At 44.5% G+C, this 23,250-nt stretch overlaps 2 protein-coding genes across 5 annotated transcripts in view; one reads left to right on the top strand and one right to left on the bottom strand.

The window, feature by feature from the left end:
• PLEKHM3 (pleckstrin homology domain containing M3) overlaps positions 1 to 23,250 on the top strand; it is a 193,986-nt gene that overhangs the window by 5,292 nt on the left and 165,444 nt on the right. For all 4 annotated transcript variants that reach the window (XR_010746655.1, XR_010746656.1, XM_066346406.1 and 1 more), the window contains exon 2: positions 18,907 to 19,831. Coding sequence is in view for 2 of the 4 variants with exons in the window: in XM_066346406.1 (XP_066202503.1) it covers positions 19,225 to 19,831 (607 nt within the window). In the remaining 2 variants the exon portion in view is untranslated. The remainder of the gene's footprint in view (positions 1 to 18,906; positions 19,832 to 23,250) is intronic.
• On the bottom strand, positions 10,050 to 13,375 carry LOC136379030 (uncharacterized). The gene is made up of 2 exons (XM_066346508.1): positions 13,292 to 13,375; positions 10,050 to 11,858 (listed from the first exon to the last, which is right to left on the bottom strand). Exons 1-2 carry the CDS (start codon positions 13,373 to 13,375, stop codon positions 10,050 to 10,052), a joined length of 1,893 nt encoding a protein of 630 aa, XP_066202605.1.

The following is a 23,250-nucleotide window of genomic DNA, read 5'->3' as shown; positions in this document are numbered from 1 at the left end:
CATAGATTGATGGATTTTAGGCTTTGGGCTATTGACCTGGGTTACGTATACAAATGGAAAATAAAGAACTGTGATGGATATGTGATCATTTACAAAACAAACAAAAACAAAATAAAAAACCCCCTGCATGTTATTACTAGGAAAATCAAACTGGACCTAGGCCAGTAACATCTGCGTTAAAAAACATCCAAAGTTAATATTTTATCAGATACTTGATATATTCTGTTCCTGTTTAATCACGTGTATAACCTAGTACTTGAAGTCAAGTCATATATTTATGTATTAAGCAGGCAGGTAGCTGGTTGCTACTTTGGTTACCAGCCTCAGAAGACCTGATTTTGATAGACAGCTTGGGCACATTTGTTAGGATACTCCATCTCGAGACAGTTTCCGGGAGCACCAGACCCCAGCTACTCCTTCAATCCCCCCCCTACTCCCCTTTCTATTTTCACTGTACCTTACCCTCCCACATGTTGCCCCATTGGCTGCTAGCCAAATGCTGATTTTCTGCATAGGGATCGGTAACCTTTTAAAAGTAACCATTGGCAGGGATATCTAGCAACAAATTTCTTTTTTGTTAGAGTGGGTTTTGTATTTGGTTCCTAAGTAGCCAAACTGTATTCTAGTTCGGAGCTTGTGGTTTAAGCTAAATAATTCAGAGGACTGAGGACTGAGGGAAAATGTGATAAAAACGACTGCTGGTAGTAAATTCCGTGCATTATATTTGCTCTATTTCATTGTAGATGTTACCATACAGACAATAAAAAGCCCACATAATTTACCTTCATACTGATAAAGCAGTAAGAACTTTATTTGGTCCACGAGTGTAATTAATCTTGATGGCAACATGAGTTATGAGCAGAAACTCAAGTCAAAATATAGAGCCTGTTGCATTGAGATGTCAGCCTTGCTATTTTCATTAACATTTTGTTTGTTTTTCAGATACTCATTAACTGTTCATTTGAGTTATGTGTTTCAAATTGGATTCCTGGGTTATATGCCACATTTATGAGTGTGGTAGAGATTTATTTGTTCAGTTATCTTGATTAATGTAACCAATTTATAATTCAGTACAAACTAAAGCTGCCCTTTCCTGCCTTATCTAGTTTACTTTTGGATATTTATCTAACTGGGAAATTGCTAAATACCCACTTCCCCTTGTGGTCTGTAGATGTGATTGTAAATGTAGATTTTCAGTCACAGAACAGGGAATATTTCCTAGGTTAGAAAACATCAGAAATGTAACCAACAGTTTTTACTCTCCAGGAAATTAGTTAAGTAATCTCCTGCCATGTGTTCTTGATATATTTTTATCAGTATTTTAACTTTTCCAGAACAGTTTCTCTTTCACCCTTGGGGATTCATTGATCAATCCAGTAAGAACTGAGCACTTGTTTTGTGGCACAGAGCTCTGGTACTTGCAGCTAAGAATAGAGTCTTGAACAAAACAGGCACACTCTTGCCTTCATAAAGCTTATAGTCTGTGGGGGAGACAGACAAGGAACCAGGCCGCTTTACACAGAGTGAGCAGTGTTACAACTGAGGAAAGCCGGGGGCTACAGGAACACATAAGAAGGGCATCCAACATGCGTGTGGGAGGTCAGGAACGAGGGATCCCTCCACAAAGACCTGACGACTGAATTAAAATGAGCCAAGTTACGTGCTTGTGTGTTACAGGATGGGGTGTAAAGAGATAAGCCCAGGCCTGGCCTGTGGTGGTGCGGTGAAATAGAGCATCAACCTGGGACACTGAAGTCACCAGTTCGAGGCCCTACGCTTCCGCAGTCAGGTCACATGTGTCAAGCAGGCAGTGAACAACTAAAGTGAAACAACTGTGGGTCAATATGTCTTGCTTCTTGCCCTCTTCTCTCTCTGTAAAATCAATAAATAAAATTGTAAAAAATAAAATAAAGAGATAAGCCCAGGAAAGTAAGTGGCCCCGAGCTTGTACAGGCAATGTTAAGGAGTATATGGTTTATCCAGAAGATAACAGGGTTTTAATTTTAGAAAGCTCACTCTGGCTGCAGTGTGGCGAATGGATGCGTGGAGGACAAGGCTGATGGGCAGAAGGCTGGATGGTGGCGTCTGAACTAAGACAGTAATGAAGAAGAAAACTGAGGCAGAATCAGTGTGGCTTGCTGATTTGGAGTGCTTGTGGCTGAGGGAGCCATCAGGGTCGAGGGTGAGGTTCATCTGTACTATATGAAGATGCTATGGGGAGGGACAGGTGGAGGGTCAGAGGAGTTCAGTTCTGTGCGTATTAGGAGTTAGGGGCAACCAAAAGCAGTTGCATATATGAGTTTAGAGCTCAGAACAGTCTGTTCCTCATCTACCACGTAGATTGTGGCTAACGCCACAGGAATGGAGAAGGTCACTCAGGCAGAAGAGGAACTTATTAAGAGGGTTATAGAACTGGAGGGGTACCTTCATTTCTGACATGGGCAGAGAAGGGAGCTCACAGAGGGAACTGAAAGGAGTACCCAGAAATAAAGGAGAAATACCAAAGAGACTGTGTCAGTGAATTCATGAGAGCAATGTCAGGAGTGGGTAATCAACAGGTCAAATACTGCGGACAGGCCATCGGGTGGGGAATGGGAGGATTCCTGATTCCTGGGTGTCACAGCGAGGAGATGGGCAGTGACCTCAGCCTGTGCAGTTGCAACTGGGGCAGAACCCAGTGCTTCTGGGGGAGGGAATGGGCGGGAGAGGTGGAGTCAGAAAGTATGAAGAACCAACTTCAAGAAATTTGGAAGAAAAATGGAGGGGGACGAAGCATCCTCGCTGTAGTGGACCGTGGGGGACAAAGGAGGATGTTACTTACCTTTTCTTCTTTGAGAAGAGACATGCCTCTGCAGCATCCTGCACCTTGCCCCGTGGAATCCCTGCCCTGCAGGCCACCAGAGAAGCCAGTGCAGGAGGAACCCTTGAGTATGTGAAAGCCTATCTCAGAGCTTCCTGAACTAATTGCTGTCACACTCTCTTCACCAGTTTGTTAGTTTATAATGGGAGGAGATGAAAGAAAATGTGACCTTTCACTGGTACCATACAGACAACCCCTACTGCCATCTGTACCGGGCTTGGGAGTTCACAAAGCACTGCGTCGTATCATTTGATTTATAGTCCAAAACAACATTTGAAGAAGGTGGGACAGGTATTCTGATTTGACCTACATTTGAAATTCACGTTCAGCCTGACCAGGCGGTGGCGCAGTGGATAGGGCGTCGGACTGGGATGTGGAGGACCCAGGTTTGAGACCCCAAGGTCGCCAGCTTGAGCACGGGCTCATCTGGTTTGAGCAAAACCTTGGACCCAAGGTTGCTGGCTCAAGCAAGGGGTTACTCGGTCTGCTGTAGCCCCACGGTCAAGGCGCATATGAGAAAGCAATCAATGAACAACTAAGGTGCCCCAACAAAAAACTGGTGATTGATGCTTCTCATCTCTCTCCGTTCCTGTCTGTCTGTCCCTGTCTATCCCTATCTATGACTCTCTCTCTGTCTCTGTAAAAAAACAAAACAAAAACAAAAACAGGTTCAAATGATTTTCCTAGAATTCTACATCTGGTAGTAGTGCATGGAAGGTTCAAACTCAGGTGTTTTTTTTTTTTAATTTTTTTAAAATTATTTTTATTCATTTTAGAAAAGAGAGACAGAGAGAAAAGGGGGGAGGAGCAGGAAGCATCAAATCCCATATGTGCCTTAACCAGGCAAGCCCAGGTTTTGAACCGGTGACCTCAGCATTCCAGGTCGACACTTGATCCACTGTGCCACCACAGCTCAGGCCAGACTCATGTGTTCTATCTAATTCCAGATCCAGAAGTAATTGCCCTTCGCTGGAAGGTTAACTGTGAGGTCTGTATTTTCACCGTAGTGTGGTCCTGGGACGCCCTGGGCGTACTCTCTGTTGGTACACTTCAATAAGACTGAAAGTTGTGGGTCAACTTCAGTTATTTTGTTTATACATTATGTTTGTCCCTCCATCATTCCCGTCCCCCCAAAGAAGTTAAGTTGGTTTTAGAAGAAGGCAATTTATTTGAACATACCTTAATAGTTAAAAATATGTTTAAATTATCTATAGTCACATTTAATTTGAAACTATTTCTTTTAATTCTTTTGACACAAACACATATTTCCAGGTTTTGAAAAAGCAAACATTATTGTGTGTTTTTATTTATTGACCAAATGAAAAATGATGTCTTAAGGAAACATTAGTAAAAGGTTTGGGCAATTTGGACTATGTAAACATTTGCAAAAGCACTTGTTTGGCCTAAATGAAGTCACAGTTATTATACCCTCGCAGGCATTCCAAGTATTGTGTCCAAGGTCACTAAGGGAATTGGGGTGAGCTATTTGGGTAGAGACCAGCCTTTCATTCTGTTTGTTTGGGACCTCTCAGCCACCATTCCCTAAGAGAACTTATAATGACACAGAAGTATTACAGAGGTGATTTTATTTTTGTAAATGAAGTATAAGCTGTTTCCCTGGGTCTAAAGATGATATTTAGCAATTAACTTTCTGAGTTGTGGGATTCACAAACAGAAAGATTTAAAAATAAATATTAGTTAAAGTTGCTGATGTTCGACATTAAAATTCAAAGCATTGTGTGTGTAAAATTTTAGCTGTATTATCTCAAAGCAGTGAATTTAATGTGAATTGTTACATAGGAATGTATGTGCATTTTACTCACTTGTTTAACTGGCCATAGTACCTTGGCCAAGGTACTTTATTTCTTAAATCTCAATTTCCTTATCTGTGAAGGGGTGATAAGTAATGGCAGCTCTCTGATAGGGTGGGTGTGAGGATTTACAACACAATGCAGACAAAGGACTGAACATAATGACTGCCTCTTAGTAAGCACTCAGTAAATACTAGCTATGACTCTTAATCTTGGTCTTGGCTTAGGAATTATAAGAACTATTTTTATTGTTTACATTGTTTTATCAAACACATCATTGCACATTTAACATGTCCATTCACACTGAAGGAGTCCTCAGCAGCACGTTTTGAGAGAATAGTATAGCAGTAGTCTCTGATGCTAGGCAGCTATTTGAGTCCCAACTATCATATGCCTATCATCCTTAAATTTATTTATTGATTGATTTTGGTGAGAGAGAAAGGGAAGAGAAAAACAGGAACATAGATCTGGGCCTGTATGAGCCCTGACCGTGTATCAAAACGGCAACTTCTATGCTTCAGGATGATGCTCTAACCGACCGACCTGTGTCTGCCAGGGCTTGTCATATGCCTCATTCTAATGTCAGATCCAAACAGCCAATCAGAGTTTGAGAACTAAACTATAGAATGCTTATAGGCTGTAGGATTGTTTTGTAAAAGTTCATTCCATACTAATAATAATTCATTAGACCCAGATTTGGAGACAAAAATATAGTTTCTGCTCTTATTCTTCATACTTTTCCTTTGTCCTATATGATAGAGGTTTTCTGGCCTTCATGTTGTAAATAGTAAAATAACAAAGACTCATCCTGCTGTTTTGCCTTACCTGGTCCTTATCTTTGAGGGACAAAGCCAGTATTTTCTTTTCTTTGTCAGCCTTGCTTGTTTCTGGACAGAATTGTCGGGAGGCTGCTTTGTAGCCAACATAGTTGTCACAGTTTATGTCTAAAAGGGGGGGGGGGGGTCATGGATGCAGCCCATCAGCTGACACTGAGTATGTATGCCCTTTCAGATAAGAAGTGAGTCACCTTTTGATCTTATCATGGGTTGTTTCTTTCCAGGTGCCATTTACCAAAGACCCAGGCTCATTTTTTCAGCAAATTCAAGTGCAGCAGAGAAAGAAAAAAAATCAGTTAATTAGCTCTCATGTACATTCACCCTAATACCCATGGGAACTACTTTTATGAATCTGTGCTGATCTATAGCTGGTGGTTGTTTTGAAGGTTAAAGTTGTAAGTAGTCTCCTCTTTGCCAACCAGCTGCAGTGATCTAAGGATTTAAAGACACAGGGAGGTGAGGCAATTGTTCATTTCTTGTAACACCCCAGACACCCAGCAAAGGCCTTCTGTTGACCAGGTGTTTCTGTGGGCCACAAAGACCTGGGCAGTTTGTGAAGACACCCTTTGCTCTCTTGCCTTACATCTGTGTGGCTGTTAGTTCACCTCAGGCTCACTCTGGGGCAAGACCTCTGAAGCTGTTACTGTACAGTGACAGCCTCATGACGGCGTGGTTTCTAGAGCAGGTGTGATTGATTTTGTTTGTATGTTTCCTTTGTCTTTGACTTCTTTCAACTGAAGTCACCTCTGTGTGTATACATATTATTTTATCATTTAATTGTGTTCTGTCACTTAAGACTCTTTATAGTCCCTTGATTAGTGATGACTCCTTACCCTGGCTAGATAGCTCAGTTGGTTAGAGCATTGTCTCAATACACCAAGGTTGTGGGTTCAATCCCCAGTCAGGGCACATACAAGAATCAACTAATGAATGCATAAATAAGTGGAAAACATGGAAAACAAATCAATGTTTCTCTCTCCATTCCTCCCGCTCTCTAAAATCAGTAAAATAAAATAAGTAATGATTCGTTATTGATGTTCCCATAACATCTTTTATTTACTTTTGTTAAGGGACCTTCTTATGGTTGGTAATGCGCTGTTTCCCCATTAGCTAACTAGCTCTTCCAGGGCAGGAGCTGTGTTTTGTGTCCCTAGCATCTAGTGTAATGTTGGGAATTTGGTCCACCCTCTTGGAAATGCTTGTTGAGTATAAATGTTTGTGTGGTTAGGAGTCAGCTAACTTCTAGTAGGAACAGTAGTTGTTTTAGATTTACAAAGCACTTTCACATCGATGATCCACATTGTGCTTCCCAGCTCTCTAAAGTAGATGGGGGCAGGCACGAGCAGGATTTTCATTTTGTAGATAAGGAGGGCCCAGAAGTCCTGAGTCAGCCTGACTTGCTGCAAGTCATTCAACCTAGAAGGCAGTGCTAGGACATGAACACCTTTCTGGTGTCAGGAACGTGTGTTCTTCCCATTGCTACACCTCTGTCCCATTGAATAAACTCAAAACTGGGTTGCTCATGGGTTGCATTTAACCTTGCTCCCTGTTTATGGTCCTTGTAACACCAGGTAATTTAAAAGGTAACTGAACTTGAGTGGCTCACAGGACTCAGTAATTAGACAAGTGTTCCAGGAAATGTTGTTTACTTCCCCATGGGGACTTCAGCTGACAATAGATGAGCCATCTTGGTCTCTCTTTCATCATTTTTACAATAGTCCTAATACTTGATTAACTCCTCTATTGAGATTACTACATGTATATATTTGTCAAGAAGCTTATCAAGTGCTTTATAAATTATACTCTAAGCCATGCCTGTGAAGATGATTATTCTCAGTAAAGTCAAGTGATTTTTGCTTAGGTTAATTGAATTTGAGAAGTGTTATGAGAAAATTGGATGAAATTCAGTCCTGAATTGGGTTTGGAGACATAACCGCCATTACTCAGTCTCAAGTAGAAGATTCTAAATAGGTGTAAAAGCTGGTGACATCTTTAAATCTAAAGCTGCTTTCCCTAGGTCTTTTTGGGTGTCCAGCTTATCTGGGTCTCCGTGTACCTCCTTGGCGGTGGTCATTACCTTTGTTGTTGCAGTCTGTCCCATATTTAGCCCACGCCAGCTGGCTTTATTCAGGTGGCACCGACACTGGTCAGTTACTCCCTATTGCAGTTGGAGGCTGACTCTAGCAACAGTGGTTTTTATGATGGAAATTTTCACCTTTTTCATTGCAGTCCCAGGGTGGAGATAATTTGAATGGCTCTTTGGTTTGTTTTTAAATCACTGCCATGGAGGTAAAGAGAAACGGAAAACATGGAGTCAGCAATTTTAGACACTTACATAACTGTAGCTTGTGTCTGTCTTGTTTCTAAAAGCAGGACATGTTGGAACTTTGGTGGTTTTATGAAATGGGCTTCCTAATCAGAAGCCTTGGCTCTTCAATCCCGTGGTTGACCTAGGGGCATGATAACATGACTGCCTTCAATAACAAAGCAATGTGAGACTTGAAGCTTCATGCTTATATTTAGTTTGGTTTCTGGGAAAACATCATGGGGTATCAAATGTCTCAATGATTTTGCAAGTGGCAAACAATAAACAAGCACAGGGATGTACTGAAAAATGCCTTAAGTTGATCGCCTCGGGGTATTTCAAATGAACGTCTCACTGGTAGTAGAAGGAGCTTGAGCTTGAAGTCACTGGAAAGTGAGACTAGCTAAACTTCTGACTGGGAGTGGTACACAAAGTAATCCCCAAGTGCCGCGTAGGCGCTTTGATTTCTATAAAAGGTCCGAGTGAGGTCTTTTCCTACCTGACCTCTGACATGTTATTTTTAAACCTGATTTCAATACCTTACAAGCTTTTTCTACCAAGGAAAAAATTTTTAAAAGCTCAAGTCAACATAATATTTTGTAAAGTATATCAGATTTTTCTTCAACAAGCTTATGATGAATTTCCATACACCTTTGCCAGAAAGCCAGAGAGATATTTATATTTACAGGTGTCTGTCCATGCTTTATGCAGTTGTTCATTGAACAAATATTTCCTGAACACCCATTGTGTGCTGGCCGTAGTTCTAGGCCCAGAGGGGGTATAAAAATGAAGTAGAGTAGAACCACTGTTCTCAAGTTGATGTAAGTCCAGTAAAGTAGGTGTGTGACTTTAGGCAAGTTATTTATGGGCCTCAGTTTCCTTACCTATAAAATGGGGATGATAGTACCCACACTGCATATTGTGAGAGAGAGATAAAAATACCACACAGTGTAACTGGCACAAAATAGGCTTTTGATAAATTATACAGTAATTGTTATTAGCCTCATCATTTCTGAAAGAACAGGCAGCTTGTGGTACATGTTCTGAGAGCAGTACCAAAGACAGGATGTGGGTGTTTAGAGAGAGAGCGGACCGTTTTAGGATCTGGGATCAAAGAATGCTGTGGAAGAGGTGGCCCTGGAGCTTGAAGAGTGGGTAGAATTTCTGTAGGTAGAGAGGGTGCCACCCTCAGACATAAATGTAGGCAAAGTTTCGGAGTTGGGAAAGCATGACATTTGAGCAATAGCATTCCAATTTGGAGGAAAAGAGTGTTTTTTATGGAAAAGAAGTAGCAGTTTGTACAGGCAAGCTAGGCCAAGATTGTAAAAGGCCTAGCATCAGATTAAAACATGGAACATTGTAGGCTATGGAAGCCTCATTGAAGGATTTTATCTGCTACTGTCTCTCCAGTGCCTAGATCTGTGTCCAGACCATAGAGAGCAGTCAGCACATACTTACTGAGTGACTGAGTATGACTGACAAATTGAGCTTGATTTTGCTAAGAGATATGTCAGGTAGAAATGTGCAAGTAGTTAGGCTCGCAGAACCAGAGGTCAGGCCTGAGATTGAGACAGAAGATGGAAATTTAGGAGGCTTGAACATAGAGGTAATTTAATTTTTTTGTGATAGAAACACAGATAGGACGGGAAAGAGATGAGAAGCATCAACTCATAGTTGCAGCACCCAATGATTGCTTCTCATATGTGCCTTGACTGGGAGGCTCCAGCTGAGCCAGTGACTGCTTGCCCAATTCAGTGGCCTTGGGCTTCAAGCCAGTGACCTTTGGGCTCAAGCCAGTGACCTTGGGCTTCAAGCTAGCAACACTTGGGCTCAAGCCAGTGACCTTGGGCTTCAAGCCAGTGACCTTTGGGCTCAAGCCAGTGACCATGGGATCATGCCTGTGATTCCACACTCAAGCTGGTGACCCTGTGCTCGAGCTGGTGAGCCTGCACTCAAGCCAATGACCTCGGGGTTTTGAATGTGGGACCTCGGTGTCCCAGGTTGATGCTCGATTCACTGTGCCACCACCAGTCAGGCCACAGAAGCATTATTGAAGTCACAAGTCTGGATAAATTGACCCAAGAAGCACATGTAGCTTTAGTCAGAGAAGAGAGCTCGGGCAATGCCCTCATTTGATGAGGGGACCTGTAAGGAAAGGAGGAAGCTGGAGACTGAGGAGGAGAGGAGAACTACGAGAGTGTGGCATCTCTGAGGCATTTGAAGAGGGCAGGCTCGCATCAGGGAGGGTGAGGGCTCTGAGGAGCACTGTGGATGTGCGATGAGGTGATCCTGGGACAGCTGTGGAGGGTGGGGGCTCTGAGGAGCACTGTGGATGTGCGATGAGGTGATCCTGGGACAGCTGTAGAATCAGGGAGGGTGGGGGCTCTGAGGGGCACTGTGGGTGTGCGATGAGGTGATCCTGGGACAGCTGTGGAGGGTGGGGGCTCTGAGGAGCACTGTGGATGTGCGATGAGGCGACCCTGGGACAGCTGTAGAATCAGGGAGGGTGGGGGCTCTGAGGAGCACTGTGGATGTGCGATGAGGTGATCCTGGGACAGCTGTGGAGGGTGGGGGCTCTGAGGAGCACTGTGGATGTGCGATGAGGTGATCCTGGGACAGCTGTGGAGGGTGGGGGCTCTGAGGAGCACTGTGGATGTGCGATGAGGTGATCCTGGGACAGCTGTAGAATCAGGGAGGGTGGGGGCTCTGAGGAGCACTGTGGATGTGCGATGAGGTGATCCTGGGACAGCTGTGGAGGGTGGGGGCTCTGAGGAGCACTGTGGATGTGCGATGAGGTGATCCTGGGACAGCTGTGGAGGGTGGGGGCTCTGAGGAGCACTGTGGATGTGCGATGAGGTGACCCTGGGACAGCTGTGGAGGGTGGGGGCTCTGAGGAGCACTGTGGATGTGCGATGAGGCGATCCTGGGACAGCTGTGGAGGGTGGGGGCTCTGAGGGGCACTGTGGATGTGCGATGAGGCGATCCTGGGACAGCTGTGGAGGGTGGGGGCTCTGAGGGGCACTGTGGATGTGCGATGAGGTGATCCTGGGACAGCTGTGGAGGGTGGGGGCTCTGAGGGGCACTGTGGATGTGCGATGAGGCGACCCTGGGACAGCTGTAGAATCAGGGAGGGTGGGGGCTCTGAGGAGCACTGTGGATGTGCGATGAGGTGATCCTGGGACAGCTGTAGAATCAGGGAGGGTGGGGGCTCTGAGGAGCACTGTGGGTGTGCGATGAGGTGATCCTGGGGCAGCTGTAGAATCAGGGAGGGTGGGGGCTCCGAGGAGCACTGTGGATGTGCGATGAGGTGATCCTGGGACAGCTGTGGAGGGTGGGGGCTCTGAGGAGCACTGTGGATGTGCGATGAGGTGATCCTGGGACAGCTGTGGAGGGTGGGGGCTCTGAGGAGCACTGTGGATGTGCGATGAGGTGATCCTGGGACAGCTGTGGAGGGTGGGGGCTCTGAGGAGCACTGTGGATGTGCGATGAGGTGATCCTGGGACAGCTGTAGAATCAGGGAGGGTGGGGGCTCTGAGGAGCACTGTGGATGTGCGATGAGGTGATCCTGGGACAGCTGTAGAATCAGGGAGGGTGGGGGCTCTGAGGAGCACTGTGGATGTGCGATGAGGTGATCCTGGGACAGCTGTAGAATCAGGGAGGGTGGGGGCTCTGAGGAGCACTGTGGATGTGCGATGAGGTGACCCTGGGACAGCTGTAGAATCAGGGAGGGTGGGGGCTCTGAGGAGCACTGTGGATGTGCGATGAGGTGATCCTGGGACAGCTGTGGAGGGTGGGGGCTCTGAGGAGCACTGTGGATGTGCGATGAGGTGACCCTGGGACAGCTGTAGAATCAGGGAGGGTGGGGGCTCTGAGGAGCACTGTGGATGTGCGATGAGGTGATCCTGGGACAGCTGTAGAATCAGGGAGGGTGAGGGCTCTGAGGAGCACTGTGGATGTGCGATGAGGTGATCCTGGGACAGCTGTAGAAGAGGTGCAGTCGAGTGGGGCCCTAAGTCAGGCTGTAAGTACGACTGACACAGTGTGTTCTGGGACGTTTATTTTTCTGCAAGGTTAATTTTTAGTGGGTTTTTTTTTTCTGAGCGTGCATTTAAACAGTGTGCCCAAACTGTGTATATTATCTGATTCTAATTAAATATTGGACAAAAGCATACCCATTAATTTATTCTCTCTGAGTTATGAGATCATGACTGATTCCCCCCCCATACTTGTCAGTATTTTCCAGAGTCTCTATGAGTATTTATTACTTTTAGAACTAGAAAAAATACTATACAATTTAATTTTTCTAATGTTATACTTCTTATGTATTGCAGAAAATAAACTTCTCATTTATTGAAAGCTGTATACAGGTAGTCCCCAGCTACAGACGAGATATGTTCTGTAGGTTTGAAAATATTTAAGTATTGATATGACTAAAAGGTAAAAATAAATACTATGTTAAGACAAACATCTAAGTTGCATTTAATAGGTAAGTGTACCTGTCTCAACTTCCATAAAATTCAACTTAAGAACAAACCTACAGAGCCTATCTTGTTCGTAACCCAGGACTGCCTGTACAATGTAGCCACTTAATTTCCCTCCAGGCCGACGAAAATGGGATTCCACCTGTGTCCTTCTCTGAAAGACTCCTGAGCTCTTCTTATGAGGTCTGCATTGCACTGTTTCCTTATCTGCTGCTTGTGGCTTATCTGGACTTCACCAACATGCTTACTTTGTCTTTGTAATAAAAAGCACCGTGAAAAAGGCTACTCTTGTAGCCTCATGGTCCAGAAATGTCACCTTACTAGGGTCAGAGTGTCTTATGGTGGACCCTTCACATTATGTGAGTCTTAGAAAATTCTCAGTGAGCTGGAGCCTTAACCAAACTGAACATGTGAAAGGCATATGTGCTGAACATCCTTGTAATCACCCTTGATTTGAAAGGGTTGGCAGGAACAGTTATCCTAGGTGTCCTTGACATTGCATTTTTCTCCATAATCCAGCTGCTTCTAACCATACATGGCCCCAGACACCCTCTCAGCACTCATTGTATTCTGATTATAAGCCGTTTAGTCAAGTGGGAAGAAGTCTGCACTTTTACCAAACAGCTTGGGAGAACATGGCATCTCTGTGTGGGCTGGGCAGGTCTCCTTGCTCATCTCTGCTTCTGCCTCTGTGTGGGAGGACTGCCCATTCATCCTGTTTAGCAGGCTTGCCTAATGAGCATGTAAACAGCAGATTTCCTTGTTAGGAAATAGCAATACACTGATTCTCCGTCCTGCTACCTTTTGATGCATACATGGGATGCTTGGAGTTGAGTTTTGATGACCACCCTAACATGTGGACCTCACCTGCTCAAGCTATTAAATAGAGGAAATAACCCTTTTTACAGAAAGGGTACTCTAGATAAAAATAAGATAAAATGTCTATAGATCATTGCATCTGGCTGAAAATAGCGTATCATCAATAGTTGGTTGCTGACTTTGCCTTTGTTTTCTGAGGAATCTTTGCTGGGAGGGAGAGACCAGGAGCACGTGGTTCTTGAATGGGTGAGGTCCGGCAGCATGCGTTGTAAGTTATACATCAGTTTACATTTTTAAAAGGCACGTTGGCATAACTACCGAGCAGATGATCCATAGGCAAAGCAATTTGACATTAGGGCCTTTATTGGCTCCAGGTAGCTGAGTAAGGCACCCAGAGGTTAAATGGTTTGCCGGAGGCCACCCAGCTCGTGTGTGGTTGGGTCAGATTTAGAACACAGTTCCGTTAGCTCCTGATTTCCAGTTTTGTGCGGAGGCAAACAGTGCTGCACGCACACACTGATTTAACTAATTCACTTTGTCAGAGAATCGTACTCTTCATATTTTGTCTTCTCTGTTTATGTTGTTATGTTTTAATTAATCTCAAAATCAAATGAGGCAAGCTAATAAGAGGTGTTTACTCATAGAGATTAAATTTGGCATTAGACCTTTGTAGCGAATTTGAGGACTATTCACACTAATATAACATGATAAGATACTGACAAATATGGGAAAGATAAAATCCAAAATGATAGTTATTCCTTCCTTCCTCCTGAGCCCCAGCCTCTTCTTAAGAGACTGCACTGCCTCGTCTAGGCCAAGAATTGGGAAACCACAGCCCAGGAGAAAATCTGGCCCTCTGCTTGTTTTTGTTTTTTTTTAAGTTGGGATAAAAAGCATATGTAAAGTTTACCACCCTAATCATTCTAACCCCAGTAATGTAAGCATATTCACATTGCTATCCAGAATTTTCTCACAAATCTGAAACTGTGCCCATTAAACAGTCCTTCTTTCCCCCTCCTCCCGGCCTCTTGGGAACCACCATTCTACTTTCTGTTTCTATGAATATGACTACTTTCTGTACCTCGTGTATATCAAATCATGTAACGTCTGAATTGTTGTAACTGGCTTATTTTTTTTAGCATGATGTCCTCATTCATGTTGTAGCATGTGACAGGATTTCCTTTCTTTCTTTCTTTCTTTTTTTTTTTTTGTATTTTTCTGAAGTTGGAAATGGGGAGGCAGTCAGACTCCCACATGTGCCTAACCGGGATCCACCCGGCACGCCCACCAGGGGGCGATGCTCTGCCCCTCTGGGGCGTCGCTCTGCCGCGACCAGAGCCATTCTAGCACCTGAGGCAGAGGCCACAGAGCCATCCCCAGCGCCCAGGCCAACTCTGCTCCAATGGAGCCTCGGCTGCGGGAGGGGAAGAGAGAGACAGAGAGGAAGGAGAGGGGGAGGGGTGGAGAAGCAGATGGGCGCTTCTCCTGTGTGCCCTGGCTGGGAATCGAACCCGGGTCCCCCGCACACCAGGCCGACGCTCTACCGCTGAGCCAACTGGCCAGGGCCTGGATTTCCTTTCTTTTTAAGGCTGAATAATATTCCACTGTATGGACATACCACATTTGTTTACCCGCCTATTTTGTAAATAAAGTTTCATCAGAACACAGACATGCCCATTCATTTCCCCATTGTCTGCTTAGGGCTGCTTTCCCCACTATTGCCGTAGAGCTGAATAGTTGCAGAAGTGCCTTTATGTTCCACAAACTACTTATGATTTGACTCTTTACAGAAAATGCTGATTCCTGTCCTATTTGGAGGTTCAGAGAAGTGAGGTGGAGGTTGCGTTAGAGGAGGAAGACCTTGCTGGCTTTGTGGGGGACACAGACATGGATATGGAACTTGCCCTCATAGTCTAACTGAGCTGGGAAACACAACTTACAAAGTTGAGTTGTTTTGTGATGCTTTAGACCAGGGGTAGTCAACCTTTTACACCTACAGCCCACTTTTGTATCTCTGTTAGTAGTAAAATTTTCTAACCGCCCACCAGTTCCACAGTAATGGTGATTTATAAAGTAGGGAAGTAACTTTACTTGATAAAATTTATAAAGCAGAGTTACAGCAAGTTAAAGCATATAATAATAATTACTTACCAAGTACTTTATGTCGGATTTTCACTAAGTTTGGCAGAATAAATCTTTATAAAACAATTTACTATAGTTAAATCTATCTTTTTACTTATACTTTGGTTGTTCCGCTACTGCCCACCATGAAAGCTGGAACGCCCACTAGTGGGCGGTAGGGACCAGGTTGACTACCACTGCTTTAGACATTCAGAGAAGGGAGAGACCCAAATGGACTGACTCCTCAGGAAAGACTTCACAGAGGATTGGGATTGGGGATGGGATGGATGGGATCAGTGCCCTGTGTGGAGGGCTGCTTCATCCTTCTCACCATGCATACCTTAACAATGAGGCAGGACAATGAAAGCATTTAGAGCTGTGTCTGGCGTATAGTAAGTGCTCCGCTAGAATATAGGTTCCATGAGGGCAGCATTTTTATCTGTTTTGTTCACTGTTGTATCACCAATGCCTAGAGCACAGTAGCTGCTTCAGAAATATTTATGGGAAGAATAAACCATTGCTACTCTCAGTAACTCTGTTTAGTTACTTAGTTTGTACTGTACAAGTACAGGTAAAGACTGAATTTCTCACACCACTCTGTCAATTCATTTGTTACACTAAGGAGTGATGGGGGGGCTGTTGTTAAAGCCGCAGTTGAGTGTTGTTTATTATAGAGAAAACCATGATGTGATGAGAGGGCCGTAAGAGGTGCTGACAACAAAGGGAAAAGGAGAAAAAGAAAGCATTGTCAAATGATTCTGAGAGTAGACACTCAAAAAAATTCAGTCATTTATTCAACAAATATTTATTGAGCTGCAGTTGTGTTCTGGGGATCCAAGGGTGAGCAAAACAGACAGTTGCTGCCTGAGGGGACATCGAAACTGCTAATTACGAGTGTGATGTATGTAACTTACAGAAGTACAGGTGTCATGGAAACCTGAACAAGGACATTTAACCTAGTCTGGGACAGCAGAGAATCCTTCCCTGGGGAAGTGATGAGTCCTGATTATTGTTTGCTGAGTGACACACTACTCCTGAACTTTATGTCTTAGAACAATTTTTTTTATCTCTTATGGTTCTGGGTTAACTGGGCTCGGCTGGAAAAGTCTCCCTTGGGATGTCTTACAGGTTGTAGTTAGATACTGACGGGGGCTGGATCATTGGAAAACTCAAGTGGGCTCATCCAAGATGGCGGCTTCACTCACATGTCTGGTGCCTCTGTGCTCTAATATGTGGCCTGTTTCTAATATCTGTTTCCATCTTCTATCAAGGCAGTTTTTTGGACTTATTTTCTTTGGTGCATCATGATAGACTGTGAGCTTCTTTAGGGTGAGAGCTGTGTCTTATTTATTTTCTATCTTTAGTATCTTGATTTTGGTGTGACCTCATTAAAGGATAAATGGATGGCTAGATGAGTGTTTTCCAGAATGCCTTGTTAAACAGCATTGAAATGGTTTTAAAGTTGAGTTGTTGCTACCCTTTAATGAAGATTAAATGAGGCAGTAGATATGAGTGTTCATAGGACCTCTTACTCTCTCTGGACCTCAGTGTGTCCTGTGAAAGGTGGGGGTTGAAAGGATGATCTCAAAGGCCTATGGCTTTAGAAGATGTGGCTGGAAGTGTGGTTCCACAGCCCAGGAGTGCCGGCCAGCAGTGGTTCTCTGCTTTTCACCAGCCTGTGAGTTCCCAGGCAGAGAGCACACAGAGTATAGGCCTAGATATTTTTATTTAAAAATGTAAAAAACTAGGAAGGAGGGAAGGAAGGAAGGGAGGGAGGGAGGAAAAGAATCGCTTTGAATGTAGTTACTATCTAGTATGATTGATGAATTTGATATGAATTCTAGGCACTGGCTAATGAAAGGAGTGTTCATAATATGATCTTGAGATGAATTGAATAACTTAGTGCTCTGCACCTTGATGCCTCTTCTGCAAAGTGGGAAATATATTTTGTTTATGTTCATTTGAAATTATAGTAAAGAAAAAACTAAAAGCTTTAAGATTTAATATATATTTCTTTTTTTAGCCCCTCACATACAAGATAAAACTGAAAAAAAAACCCAAGTTTCAAAATTACAGAAGTACTGAAGCCCTGTTGCACAATTCAAGAGGCTAAGTCCTCTTAAAAAAAAAAAAAGACTTGATTCATTTTAGAGAGGAGAGAGAGAGAAGGGTAGGGAGAGAGAAGGAGGGAGGAGCAGGAAGCATCAACTCCCATATGTGCCTTGACCAGGCAAGCCCAGGGTTTCGAACCGGCGACCCCAGCGTTCCAGGTCAACGCTCCATCCACTGCGCCACCACAGGTCAGACAAGGCTAAGCCCTCTTGTAGACACAGAAAGCAAAACCTTGTTCTAACCAATTTCATCTCTCAAATCAGTGGGTGCTTTGCTTCATGAGTGCTAACATAATAGATATCAAAATTTAAAAGGAGACAAATTCCACAGTCATTATCACTTTATAAGAGGTTAACCACAGAGTTCCTGTGAACTCCAAACTTCCTTGATACATTTAAATAAAGGGCTGTATATGCTAGTTTTATTTACATACATTAAGCAATGTATTGATAGATTGGTGCTGTAGATTGGGATGTAATGGTTTAATGACCTATGTGCTAAAAATTTTAATTAACCATAAAAATTGTGCAGTTTTTTTAAAAAAGAAGCACATCTGTGTACTTTTGTAGCAGCTTGCAAGGTGTTGCTAATTGCCTGCTTTTACCTGATTATAAAAATTAAGGAATATTTTATCGCCTCATATTCATTTTGAAATATCCCCTAATTTTTGTGAGCAGTATATTTGTAAGTAGTTGAGGGAAAAAGAAGCCCTTGCCTAGTTGTTTGTTTTGGGCAAAAATACAAAAGCATATGGGGCTACTGAGTACATGAAATGTGGCTAGTGTGGCTGAGGACCTTTACTGACTTTAATACATTTAAATTTAAATAGCCACATATGGCCAGTGTCTGCTGTATTGGACAGCCTCACTGTCAAGGTCGGCTCTAGTTTACCTGGCCTCAGAGAGCTACCGTTTCCCAGAGGGCGCGAGTTAGTGTAGGGTTCTTTCTGCTCAGCCCAGAGGGATCTTACTCCTCCGCCAATCCTCAAAGCCTTTTTCTGGGACGACTGGAAGAAGTCTGAAGTCCTGAGTCATCAGTAGGCATCACATAATCCAAACCTAGGAAACACAAGCACAGGTCCAGAAGGTTTAGTGAAAAGACACATTCTACCACTCTGCTTCCGCCTTTCATCTTTAAGCCCAACACATTATCAGTGCTTTCAAGGTTTGTGAAAGGACTCACGCATTCATGGCTTTCAGACTGATTACCATAGAGGCCCAGTCACAGAATCCTAGTCTCTCTTACTTACTATTTTAGGTCAGTATATCACAGAGATTGGCCAGGGCAGTCTTTTCACAATTGCTCTCAAAGGCTTCTCTGTGAGTAAAAGCTTTGACCTTAATTCCCCTTATCAAGAGTTTCACTCCGCTCTGTAAGTTCTAATACAAAGCGGGTAGTGATGTGTATACTCTTGCCAGTGGAACTTCTGTGGAGGTGATGTCCACCCTTTGGGCATGACTGCCATAGAAGAGATGGAAAGATGGGGGAGAGATTGGGCAGTTTTGTGTGCTACGGAATACAGTGAATGTGTGTCAATGTTGTCTTTTTTATTTTTTTCTAGGAAATTAAGGATTGCCATGGCATTACTTTGACGAGCACTTCCTGTTATTTTACGGAGACCTCACTGCAGAATAATCTCAAAGGAACATTTGTCCCCTGATACCTTTATTAATAATGACCATTATCAGCTAGCAAGTGCTTTTAGTGACAGAAAAGATCATCTACCCTTGTGCTTGGCCTCCTCCAGGCAGCCGAATGGGGTTCCTTCCGGTTGTTCCCGGAACTCTGTTACCCAAAGCATCTCTCTCTGTTGAGTAAATGCTCATGAAGCCCTTTCCTGAACCAGCTTCGGAGGCTTAGGCCTCGGAGAGCCTGCAACATGGAAGCTTTGGAAGTGGACGATATCAGCCCGGCCTTGGAAGTTACTGAGGATTTCTTTAGTACTTTTGATAGTAAGCTAGAAAGGGCTGTGCAGAAAGCAGAGGTTTATGGGATTCAGGAAGTCCCTGAACTGGTGGGGCACGAAGTACTCAGTAATATAACAGACAATGGTGCTATCAGAAATGTTGCCTCCCTGAGCAAGGGGGGCATGATTTGGGACCACTGTAAGACTGGACTCTTAGAAACCAAAGCTCAACATGTCTTCCCTGCCAAAGAACAGTTTATGGTCCAGAAAGGGACAGCCCCAGATAATCTTTCCTGGATGGAACAAAGGGAAGCATCAACGTTTAATTTTTTCAACATCTGTCAACGTCGGAGGGACAGACCTCGTTCGGTGAATGACTTATTGGATGAAACCTCTACTTTTAAGCCAGGGCATGCTCGATCAAGGTCAGACATTACCCAAGTGGACTGGGGGGTCGTCCTCAAGACCATGCCTCCACAGCAACAGCCCCCACAACCATCTCTTCAGGGCCCCCCCTTCACCAGGCCGTCTTTTCTGTCGCCCTCCCCAAGTAAGATGGAAGATGCTCAAGGAAATACGGGTATGTGTTTATATCTGATCGCTGTTGAGCGATTGTTGGTTTTCCTTTGTGTCTTTTACGTTGGCCTCATGAGAGTCTTGTTCTCCAGTGTCCACGTCGGCTGGGTTGACTTAAGCTTCCTCTTCCATTTGCTGTCACATTTTACCTCCCCTCCAGCCTGCAGTCTCACTGTCCCCACAGGAGGTACTGCGTGAAAAGACAACTCTGGGTAATGCTTCCTGTCTAGTCTTGTATGTTGGTACCAGAACACTCTCGTAGTTAATAGAGCATCGTTGAGCAGTGTGTGATACTGCTTATTCACATCAGTAGATTTTCCTCAGGTCACACATTGGGCGCAGCCTTGTGCTATGATGGATTTAAAGGCGCGTGAAGACACAACCCCTGCCCTAAAGAACTTCTCATTTGATGGAGGGGATCAGACACACACACAGACTCAGGAAGGCGCCCAGTGGTGAGAGAGAGTAGATGGTCAGCTGAAATGTTAGTGAGGGGACTTTCGTATTCCTGTGTGTTGCTGGGGTTTGGTAATGGGTGAGTGACAGTGGCTGTGAGAGCACAGAGGAAGGGGCAGGCGCGCTGAGCTGTATTCCTGTGTGTTACTGGGGTTTGCTAATGGGTGAGTGACAGTGGCTGTGAGAGCACAGAGGAAGGGGCAGGCGCGCTGAGCTGTATTCCTGTGTGTTACTGGGGTTTGGTAATGGGTGAGTGACCGTGGCTGTAAGAGCACAGAGGAAGGGGCAGGCGCGCTGAGCTGTATTCCTGTGTGTTGCTGGGGTTTGCTAATGGGTGAGTGACAGTGGCTGTAAGAGCACAGAGGAAGGGGCAGGCGCGCTGAGCTGTATTCCTGTGTGTTACTGGGGTTTGGTAATGGGTGAGTGACCGTGGCTGTAAAAACACAGAGGAAGGGGCAGGCGCGCTGAGCTGTATTCCTGTGTGTTACTGGGGTTTGGTAATGGGTGAGGGACAGTGGCTGTAAAAACACAGAGGAAGGGGCAGGCGCGCTGAGCCGGGCTGGTCTGGCAGGGCTGGTGAGAGGGCACGGAGATGGAGCTGGACGCTGAAGGACCCTGAGATGCGGAAAGAGTCTCAGTAGATGACACCTGGGTTGGATGATGGTGTGAACAAAGGTGAAAGATGGAGGTGCAGAGGGGAGCAAGTCAGCCCTTGTGGGAGGAGCAACGTCCCCATGGCCAGTGGGGGGAGGAAATGGCCGGAGAGGTTCATTAGGACCTCATGGTGTAGGACACCGAACTTCCTTTTTCCTCATCCTTATTACACATACTGCACTCCTCTACTGCATGCTGTATAAATAAACACATGTGCTCATCTATGAGCTTTCTCTTCTGTGAGACGTGACAAACCACGTGTTTCCCTCAACATTTTCCTTCCAGACCACCTCCTTTATACAGGCTGTCCCTTTTTATTTATTTTATTTTTATTTTTTTTTACAGAGACAGAGAGAGAGAGAGTCAGAGAGAGGGATAGACAGTGATAGACAGGAACGGAGAGATGAGAAGCATCAATCATTAGTTTTTCGTTGCAACACCTTAGTTGTTCATTGATTGCTTTCTCATATGTGCCTTGACCGCAGGCCTTCTGCAGACCGAGTAACCCCTTGCTTGAGCCAGCGACCTTGGGTCCAAGCTGGTGAGCTTTTGCTCAAACCAGATGAACCTGCACTCAAGCTGGCACCCTCGGGGTCTTGAACCTGGGTCCTCAGCATCCCAGTCCGACGCTCTATCCACTGCACCACCGCCTAGTCAAGCAGGCTGTTCCTTTTTATTACTGATGGCCCTCCAGTTACCCTGCCTAACTTTTCATTTAGATGGCTTCTGCTCAGTTAACTGGGGAGACTAAGTTATGTACTTAACTGCTCTTTTAGCGTTACTTCAGTCTCTACCATTGCTAGGGACTGCATTGGTACATTTAAAATTTAATTAAGAAAGCTTAGTTTATCAGTGTAAGTTGAGGCACAGATATCATTTAGTATGTCTGTTAAGGGAAGGCAGCATTTCTGTCTGTGAGGTGCTGTGTTGTTTTCATATCCAGTTCAAACCCACTTTTTTTTTTTATTTTTCACTCAAATTTATGACTGGTGATTCCTTGTTCTTTTCTCCTAGCCTTTCACCAGCCCTCTGTACCATCTAGCCAAGTGTGGTGATTGTAAGAATAAAAAGAAAAGGACGTGTAGAGCACAGGGCGTGGTGACTGATGAGATGTTAGGGGACAAACAGGTTGCTGTGAGCCCAGTGCCTGGCAGAATGAGTTGGCCAGGTGCCCTCCTTCAGTGGCAAGTAACCTCAGTTGTGCTTAGTTTTTTGGGTTCACACAGATTTTTATTACTGCCCCTTCATAACCACTCTAAATCCCTGGTTTAACCAAAGTGAAAAGGGGGTCGTATTTCCAAGTTCAGTTTTCCTATCTTGTCCAGATTGTAAATGCAAGAACTAGACCTTCTTAGGCTCTCTTTTTAGTATATTATGATTATGATTATTTTTTAATTCTAAATTTTAAGAAAGTTGAATATTAAATGATGTTGAAATAGAAGTACTGAATGGTGTTTTGAAAAATAATAACAAATGGTCTTTGCTGATACTGATGTAACATAATCTGGCCACCTTTTGGTCGTCCATGAGATATATACACATCTTAGCCGGAATGAGCAAAGACAAATTCTGACGCTTTTTCTTTCTGGCGTGTTCTGGAGAGCAAGCAGGACAGATCATGTTTTTATTAGTAAGCAGGTGAAGGGCAGGGGCAGGCAGTGAGTGCCCCTGGTCGTGCGTCGTTGGCTGGGGACAGAGAGGAGTTCTAGTTACGTGGCTGGTCAGCCTTTGGGGGGATGTGCCAACATTCAGGTACATTCTAGTCAAAATCAGCCAGGATCTTTGAGTTGTTTACTTTAAAACCTTTGAAATTAGTGACCCAGACTGAAGAAAGGCTTACTGTTTCCCCTGACGGAGTGTGCCGAAAGCCAAGGGCGGCAGAGTATCTGTGCTGGCCGGCGGAGTATCCGTGCTGGCCGGAGGAGTATCCGTGCTGGCCGGAGGCGTGGGGTCCGGAGGCTTGGGGGCCGGCCAGCCCTCCTCCCTGAGCTCCAGACTTGCGTATCCGGCTGCCTGGTGACCGTGTCTGTCGGGATGTCTCACAGGCCCTTTAAATTCAGAGTGACCAAAAGTGACCCATCAGTCTCCCATCTCCTACTCCTGCTGTTCTAAAAATGAACAAGGGTTAATGAGAGGCTGGGGACTCCTCAGGAGAAATAAAATGTAGTCAGGTTGGTTTCCTTTGATGAGGTCAACTTGATTTTGTGTCTGGCGCTGTCACTCTCTTACCCGTGGGTTTTAGGACTGCAAAGTTTTATGATTTCTCCAGTTGAGTTTTTTTCTGGCTTCTTTTCCAAGCTCACCTTGAGCAGC

This window comes from Saccopteryx leptura, chromosome 7 (assembly GCF_036850995.1).
Source record: "Saccopteryx leptura isolate mSacLep1 chromosome 7, mSacLep1_pri_phased_curated, whole genome shotgun sequence".
Lineage (NCBI taxonomy): Eukaryota > Metazoa > Chordata > Mammalia > Chiroptera > Emballonuridae > Saccopteryx > Saccopteryx leptura.
Note: the sequence above shows the minus strand (reverse complement) of the source record. Positions and strands in the feature narration are given on the sequence as shown.